This window comes from Poecile atricapillus, chromosome 1 (assembly GCF_030490865.1).
Source record: "Poecile atricapillus isolate bPoeAtr1 chromosome 1, bPoeAtr1.hap1, whole genome shotgun sequence".
In the NCBI taxonomy this organism is placed as follows: Eukaryota; Metazoa; Chordata; class Aves; order Passeriformes; family Paridae; genus Poecile; species Poecile atricapillus.
The window spans coordinates 75,720,126-75,728,846 of record NC_081249.1 but is presented as its reverse complement, the minus strand read 5'-3'; the positions used below and the strand labels follow the sequence as shown (position 1 = coordinate 75,728,846).

Sequence of the window (8,721 nt, the reverse complement as noted above, 5' to 3'; positions counted from 1 at the left end):
TGCCAAAGTAATTAAGTAGAACTTCAGCCCAATATCAAGCACTATTTTTTCAAGCACACTCTGTCAAAAATTTTTATATGTAATTGAACCAAATTATGCTTGTTATACTTAGAGAATTGTACTGACTTTTACCCCAGCATTTTTCTTGATATTTTATCATAAAACAAAACTTAGATTTTAGTCCACATTGAGTTTTTAATTTTGTAAAGGTTTTTTCCAGTTCTATTTCCATGCATTTCTTTTGAGCATGATAAGGTCTGGAACTCATTAGTTCACAATTTTATAATTTTATGTGCAGAAGAGACCTCTCAATTTGTTAGGTTATCTCAACCAAACATCTATATTGTGTGAGCTACAGAATTAACCACACCTAGCCCACCACTAGGTAAGCCTGGTCATTTATATCTGTTTAAAGATATTAATTGTTGGTGAATTTTGCTTGGAGGTCCTGGATGATTGGTTGACTTAGAAGAACAATACAATATAGTTTTAATTACTTGCTAGTATTTAATATTCATACTAATCTGTAACTGCTTTTAAGTATTCCTTAAAATTTTCTCATTTTTCTGTAATGATAAGGACAAATTCCAATTTATTTTGCAGATTTGAGGGGTCTTTCCATTTTTCACTCTTCTGTCTTCCTCTCCTTCTCTTTTCCATAAAATTATTTTTCTTGAAGGGACTAAAAATAAATCATATTTTTAAACAGAAGTGAAAATACTAATGAATAAAACACACACATTAGGGATCTTGATTTCTTTTGCCCAATAGGTCTGTATTGCTTCTGTGACAGGCAGCATAAAAAAAAAATTAATTTACGTAATTTCACAGCATCAATTTATTCCTCCAGTTTATTTAATAATATTTTATTTAAAATCAAAATAATCACAGTCCCACATAATTTGCATTGATTAAAACAAAACAGAATAAAACAAAACAAAATCTTACAATATACTGAAACAATTGATGTAGATATTAAAAGGGTGACCAACATGAAAAAATATATTCTTTTCAATATTTTGCTTTGGATGTTCAGGTTCTCTTCTGGCACAGGCATAACCTCTATAAATGCCACTTCACTTAACACCAGCTGAAAACATCTGGGTTGGGATGCCAAATGTACCATCATGCACAATTTCAACCTGTGTTTGATTCTCTTGTTCCTGCTTCGTTCTTATTTCACCTGTATCATACAGACTTAAGATTTCTCCAGGGAGTACTTTTCCCTTTTCCTGCTTTCCTGTCTGATTTGGAATGACATTTCACTGCTTCTGTACCTTCTCCTTGTTTTAAAGATGACATGGGCATCTGCTTCCAGGGGGGCATTCCCGTTCCATAAAAATACTTTTGAATTCCTAAACTTCATCATTGCTGCTTGGTGTTACTTGCTCAGGGAGTCACCATGCAGTCCTCAATCATTCATTACACATCTGAATTCCCAGTATGTTAAAAGGAATTTCAAAAAGGGAAGAAGGATTAGTGATTAATTTAAAAATATAAAGCTCCTGGGTTTACCAGGTCTATTTTTTGGGACATGCTAGGAGATCCATGAAAGGTGTTAGATGTTCCCAGAATACTGGGAATTAGTACTGTTCATGAAAGTGTGTGATGTATCCAGCATCACTTCAATATTAGACATACTTTATATGGTGTAATGTGCCTTGAAATGCTATGAAATGAAATTATTTCTTTTGTTCTTTCTATTAAGTTAAATCAATTCCAGACTGACATGCAGCTGTATAAATCCATATATACAGTGCACATTTGGTGGTAGGTAGCCTAGTACTTGTTCACAGAACCTTGCTGTCCTTTGGTAAACCTAAATGCCCACTTTATTAATATTCCCATGTGTTACAAGCTGCTCTGCAGCCTGTGATATGGCAATCAGCTGTAATTAGCACCAAAATAGGGAGTTAGTATGCAGGACACGGACAATTCTTTGACTCCAGATGCTGTATTCAAACTGCAGTGGACCATTGAAGAAGTAGAGGTAACCTTAGGAAAAAGAAAGTTAAAAAGAATTAACACTAAGAAACTGTGTTGTCACATCAAAATTATCCTTAAAATATTAACTTGTTTTCATTTTCAATAACTCAAATGCAACATTTTCATATTTAAAATGCTGAGCTAAATTTCTTAAAGATCCTCATTCCCATTTGCTAGAGCTGGATCAGAGTTTTAAAATGACTGATATTCTTTAGTCTCATGTCAAATTCCTACTGCACTTGATCAGGAAAATACAAAGTTGGCATTTTATTTTTTAAGACACTGACTCAGAAACACTCCCTGAAAAGCTGGATAGGAATGGGCTCCAGTTACTACATTATAATAATTCTAAACAAAGCATGTCATTTTAGGTTCCCTAAGTAAGGAGCTCTTTCTTTTGGCCAGAGCACAATTTAGATCTAAAGACTGATTTAATCAAGAAGAGAAGTGTTGATGTGAAGAAATTTAGATAACAAATGCAGAATTTTCTACAAAACATTAATCTCAAGTTTCAAGGACAATTAATTGTAATAAGGTTTCATTATCAGATTTTGTACCATTTCTTTCATAGACCGCATCCACTTTATCACCAATTCCTGCGAATTCTTCCTCTATCAGCCTGGGGTAGCCTGCTTCCATAACCTCTGCTTCTTCATCATAACTATATTAAACACAAAAGAAAATAAAAAATCAAAAATCAGAGGATTTAAACAGCCTGGGAGTTTGGCTTATGCCCTTTATATGTTTTGAAGTTACCCACACCCAAAGCAAGCCAGCAGTTTTTGGGTGCTTTCTGTCTAGCTCAATGGTAAAATGCAGGGTGATAAACAGGGTACACCTCCACCAGAAGTGGAATAAAACACAAAGCAAATAGAGCTACATTTTCAGAACTGATCTATAAAGTATTTATTATATGGAGATTATTGTACCTGGATTTATTGGTACAACAAACCTATCCTGAGGCTGCTTGGCCCAGCAATAATGGGAAGGGATGGTAATGTCTTAATTATGCATGAGACCTGACTGTGAGCCCCACTCATGGATAGTAAAAAAGAGACACCCTAGGGTGGGACAGATTTCTTACTCACAGCACTGATACCATTTCAGGTCACACGAGCAACTCAAGGAATCAAGATGGGAAATTTGTCTAGCAGGCGTGACCATATTAGAAATTCTCCCAGATTAGAGCACTTTGTTTACATTCATTCAGCTTTTAAAATCTGTGCCTATATATTTATGAAAGCCTTTCATACACCTTTACAACATGTTGCATATGGCTATAGCACCAATGAAGGCCACAGAGCAGATTGGCCAAATGCCTGGTTTGAACCAAACTCCTGACCTTTCCATACATCTGGACAGGTTACTGTCCAAAACTGATCTGTCTCCAGCTTACCTCCAGTACTTATTTCCAGTAAAAAAGAGAGTCTTGCCGGTGTCTTTCACATGGACAGCTGCATCTATTCTTTTCATTTCTTTTGGGAATCCCATTTCATATATCTTTTTAGGGAAGTCTTCAACTATGTCATAGCCATTTAAAGCCCAGACTTTCTTTCCTGAAAGTATGAACAAAGTATGAGTGCATCTTTTGTAAGGACTCAGCTTTGAGAGAAGAAAAAAATGAGGAAACCATGATCCTTATTTTCAACCAACAAATAGATTCTTAGGTCACATACCCGGTAGGTATTAGACTGTTTGTAAAATGATTCTGGGCATCCTAACTAAATTGTACATCTCCCAGTTCAGTGAAAATTTTATAGAGGTGTATGAGGTGAAGCAAGGAAGGAAAATAGGATATTTTACTCTTCTATAAATTACCTTTATGACACCTGTTGAGCTTGATTAAATATGTGTGTTTTTCTTCTAACAACAAAATTGAAAACTCACCTTTAAACATGAACACAAGATCTTTGATGGGATTTTCATAAGCTGCATCTATTTTGTTTGGAAGCTCTGGCCAAAAGGACTTAAGTAACACCAGTTCTGCCTCAACCATTTGAGGGTGCAGTCGCCAGAAAAACCTAATTCAGAAAAGGAAGATTATATTTTATGTTTCTTGTCATACCATAGAATAGCAGTATCTTTGACATGCTATAGTTAAAATAAATTATTGGTGAATTAATGGTTATCATATCACAGAATATTCAATACACAGAACCACTCTTAGACCTTTCCTTTCCTCACAGCCATCAACTGCAGACCATTTCTGTCACTCATACAGTGATCATCTCAAACAACAAATTTTAAGCTTCTTTCATTCAGCATAAGAGAAACACTGCTGTCCCACGTGAAGCTCACGAATGTTGTGCATTTCAACCAAATAAAATTTAGCAGCTTTAGGCATGTTGAAGGAATTCCTATGAATTTAAAAATGTACAAAAATGTCAGTCTTCAGGCATAATATCTTCACATCATATTAGTGGGTAGCCAAGTCTGTAGTTGCATTATAAATCCTGCCCAAAAAGATATATGATGCAGTTTCTTAAGTGACATCTATATTGATTTGTGCTCTTTTAAATGTACATTTACCCAAATCTTTAGTGAAAAACTGAAATGGTGTTTTTGCTTGCTCAAACTTTATCCAGTACCTACCATCCTTGACATGGAAGTGTCTTTACCTGTCCTTGAAGACCAACATTTCTCCACGAAGTTCTGTTATTGCATCAAGTGATAATTCTGCATCACATTTCTCTGGTGTTTTGGGATGTTTTGGGTTGGGATCTTTGTCTCCAGCACCTGGAATGATATAATATAATGTAAGCTTGACAATTTTAATTTTCAGTCTGTTGCTCATGATATTGAACAGAACATGGAAGATATCCCATGAGCATGATGAATACAAACATAGGTTAAAAATTTTTGCTGGAAAAATTTGTTCTCTCTTTCCTGTAGCCAAACACATTCACAAACTTTGCAGTTCAAGTGCGCTGCAAAGGTGTTAAATGAACTTGCTTTCTTTATCCCAAGTTTTGAAGGTCCCAAAAAACTATATATTTTTCATAATGAAAAATGGATAATTCTGTTTCTGCCTTTAGAATCTGTTTTACCTTCTCTTTTCAGGTAGGTCATAAAGTGGTAGGACTCCTGTCCCCATCACTTACCACTAAAGGAGACAGGTCAGTGACCAACTGTGCTCTGCAGCATTACTTAATTTTTTTAACTGAACTACTAAATCATCTCCTGTTCCAATGAATCATTCTTATCAATCATGACTGTTGTTATTGAACATCTGCAGCTCACAGTAACTGTGCAGTGCATCTGCAGCAGGTTATAATGATACAGGACATAAATATTATATATTGTACAGACTTACCATAGAGCTCTTGGATCCCTTGCACATCGTCATCAGGAAGCACAAAACCAGTTTTTCCAGTGTATGTGTAGATTGGGAACATCAAAGCTCCGGGGTCTCTAGAGTGTTCAAGTCCCAGTGAATGACCAAATTCATGGGCAGCAACCAGAAACAAGTTATAGCCTATAACAAATCACAGCAAAAGTAAATGTGTATCTCCTTGCATCACCATATTTGACACTGTGCTTTAACATATGGGACAATGAATGAAACAACTGAATACATGGAAAAAATCTTAATAATTCATAAAATCACAGAAAGGTTAGAACCTTAAAGACCACCTAGTTCAAACTCCCCTGCCTTGCCCAGAGACACCTTCCACTAGATATAATTGCTTGTAATTTTTGAACTCTGATGGTTTTATCTGGTGTTCAGCTTAACTCTTACATGACAGTGTCACTATGTAGGGAGATTTTGATTTCTGGAAATTCCTTAGCAATACAGGAAAGATCTAGGATGAAGTCTTGGGCCTACTCAAATCAAGAATATTTTTTTGCTGGGAATTCACCTGCAGTAGAGAGTCCATATTAATATCAGAATTGCAGAAATTACCATTAATGCCAGGAGGGTGACCTAATCCAGTGCGGAAAAAACCAATATTTTGTTCAATTAAACTCTGTCCTGAATAGGCAAGGTGATGAATTTTCAAACTAAATGCAAGCAGACAATTTGCAGCTGAGGTATGTTTGCTAGAAGCTTCAGTAATGCAGTTCCCATAGGTCTGTGATCAGAACTAGCTGCCCTTAGTGAAATGCCAAAAAGACAAAATTTTGTTTGTGTCATTATTTTTTTAATCACTTCATTTAGGAGTGTTATATCTTAAAATTTATGCTGAGCACATGTTAAACTTTCATTTTTGACTGGAGGTTAAACTCAGAGTTCTATGTGTGAACATAAAGATGAACAAAGAGTAAACAGGCAAAACAAACTGTCCACAGATACCAAACAGGGATAAATTTTCCATCTATCACCATTTCAAAGAAAGGAACTTCTGTTACCTTTAGAATCATCTGACCAAACTTCATCATCATCAAAATGAGCATCTCCTCCATAGTCTGGGCCCGGGGGAAAAGCATGTGCCAGTAATCCAGAGGGTCCATCAAAAGGGTAAAAGTCACCATGTTCTACAAAGCAAAATTCAAAGCAGTTAAATTAATTACTTCATCCTATGCATATAAGAATATAGTTTACTTATAAAATAAAAATAATTGGTCTGTGTTACCTTTAGTGCCAAAGGAGATCATGATATCAGCTATACCACTTCGTATTCTGGTGAAGTTCAGTGGCGTCACATCAGACCAAACTTTAAATGCTTTTTTGAAAGCTCTGTCTACTTCATTACGTCTCAGATCTGAAGTGTAATTCATAATTCTGTCAAACAGATTAATATCTCCAGTTAAATTGTGCGAATTGAAGAAATATGCAATGCGCTTTTATCTGACTGTACACCTCATTAAAAGTTTTTGCTTTTGTCATATGATCTTATCAGATAACAAGGAGCTTAGCAGCTGCATACAGTATTAAAGAAATAAACATTTCTATCGTCTTTAAAATAATTCAGAGATATCTGAAATAATCCAGTAGCTTTCTGTAATTGGTTTTCTATGCACCAGAAGAACTAGAAAGTGACAGATATATTCAGTATTAAGTAAAATCATATCAGTAACTTCAAAATTTTTTATGTCATAAAATATCTCAAGATCCTCACTTCCTGGAGGAGCAAAACATTATCCAAAGTTATTTTATGGGCTATAATTGTCCATATTAAAGTAACATTTATCACTGGCTATGGAACTAAAATATTTTAGTGATTTCATATTTGGAATCTGCTAAATAAACTCACTCTGTAGCTGTTGAAAACCCCAGATACATGACCTTGCAGAAATAAAGGAGAAGGATCTACTCTGTGAACTGTTAGCCCTTCACCTCCTAAGGTCAACTTTTTGGCGGCCATGGTACAGAGATTTGTCTGACCAAACACAGAGAACTACCTCTGGGATGTGAAATGGAAGAGCCTGCTCTCACAGTCACAGGTTGGTTTGCATCTACACCGCTCTGTCCAGGACAAGACAGAAGCAAACACTAAACCAGGTCCAAGCAGACCCAAGGAGTGACCCAGAGAAGGTCATGATCTGAGCCCCTACCTCTCTCATTTGGCACCATGGATGTGTCCCGAGTGTCTGTATGGAGACCAAATGAGGAGCTGCTAGCTTACAGCACACCAGGTTTCCTTTTCCACAACAAAGTGCAGTGGAAAAAATTCATGTTGACTTTCTTGGGCTATGATGTAGGCTGGGAGCACCTTTCCAAAAGCAGGGCTTGTAAGGGTTTTAAACTGTAACATTGATTTTGTCAAATTCAAATGCACTTCTCACATCAACCTCATGTACTGAGCAACCCATCGAACAATGCACCTAGAAAGAAGGTAATAACAGTGATAACACCCAAAATACCAGGCATTTACCTGTATGTCAAATTCATTTTTGACCATTTGAGTTTTCTAGGGAAGAAGTTATATTCCCCCACATCTGGGACACCACATCTTGGTTTCTGCATCAGCTCATATGTTTCTTCATCTAGTTTGCCTGTCACCTCCAAGCCAAAAAAAGCTTGCATTTCCCGAAGTTTAGCTGCCACTGTGTTTCCACTCTTCCTCATTATGCCAGCAGGATTCGGACGGAGATCATAGTGAGTCCTGAGATAGCGCTAAGAAGGGGAAAAGGAGCAATAAGCCTAATTTCCAAACAGTTGTAACTGCACAGCTTACTGTTCTTGGAACATGCAAATTATTTTATACTGTACCTCTGCAAACTGAAGGTCCTTTTCTGTGAATTCATGGCTGTCCTCAAGGGGAATAGGGATTGTCAGGCAAAATGACAAACCCAACAAGAAAAAGAAAACAGCTGAAAGTCCTGATTGCATCATGTTCGGTTTCTGAAGCCTGAAGCCCTGATGTTTTAGAGAGCAGCTACCTTTACTTTTATACTCTCAACCCAGTGAGTCACCACTTGGGGACAAGTTAGAACTTCCTTGTTGCTGGAAGTAAACATGCTTAGGTGGCTGGTTTGTTTCTCCTCCCCAACACTGTGGTTTAGGCATCCGTTCTCCAGCTGAGGGCTCTGAAACTGTATCCTCGTATAAACACGAAGAAATGGGCAGAAGCAAACCACACTTTTTGATTATTTTGCAGTAACTTCCACTGTCAGTAACTGGCAAAAATGCTGCAATAACTTACTTTTCTTTACTAGAAAAATTGTTTTTTTTATCACTTGATAAACAATAAAAATACATAACAAAGGTCATTATTTTAAAAGTAAATTCTGCAACTTCTCAGTAGTTACACTAGTTCAACAGTAATTTTTATGGAAATAACATTATAGAAT

General features: G+C 36.3%; 1 protein-coding gene across 1 annotated transcript; it reads right to left on the bottom strand.

The window, feature by feature from the left end:
- Positions 1 to 1,894: 1,894 nt before the first annotated feature.
- On the bottom strand, positions 1,895 to 8,263 carry LOC131582769 (collagenase 3-like). The gene is made up of 10 exons (XM_058846241.1): positions 8,141 to 8,263; positions 7,803 to 8,044; positions 6,561 to 6,709; positions 6,337 to 6,462; positions 5,300 to 5,461; positions 4,605 to 4,722; positions 3,874 to 4,007; positions 3,383 to 3,542; positions 2,544 to 2,647; positions 1,895 to 1,995 (listed from the first exon to the last, which is right to left on the bottom strand). The coding sequence occupies exons 1-10, from the start codon at positions 8,261 to 8,263 to the stop codon at positions 1,895 to 1,897; spliced, it is 1,419 nt and encodes a 472-aa protein (XP_058702224.1).
- Between the last annotated feature and the right edge of the window lie 458 nt (positions 8,264 to 8,721).

Coding starts and splice junctions, on each gene's coding strand:
- LOC131582769 (XM_058846241.1), bottom strand. CDS start 8,263: ATGATGCAATCAGGACTTTCAGCTGTTTTCTTTTTCTTGTTGGGTTTG. Junction 4,723..5,299: donor AGGGATCCAAGAGCTCTATG/GTAAGTCTGTAC, acceptor ATATCATTCCAG/GTGCTGGAGACAAAGATCCC. Junction 4,008..4,604: donor ATGTTGGTCTTCAAGGACAG/GTAAAGACACTT, acceptor TTTCTGAATTAG/GTTTTTCTGGCGACTGCACC.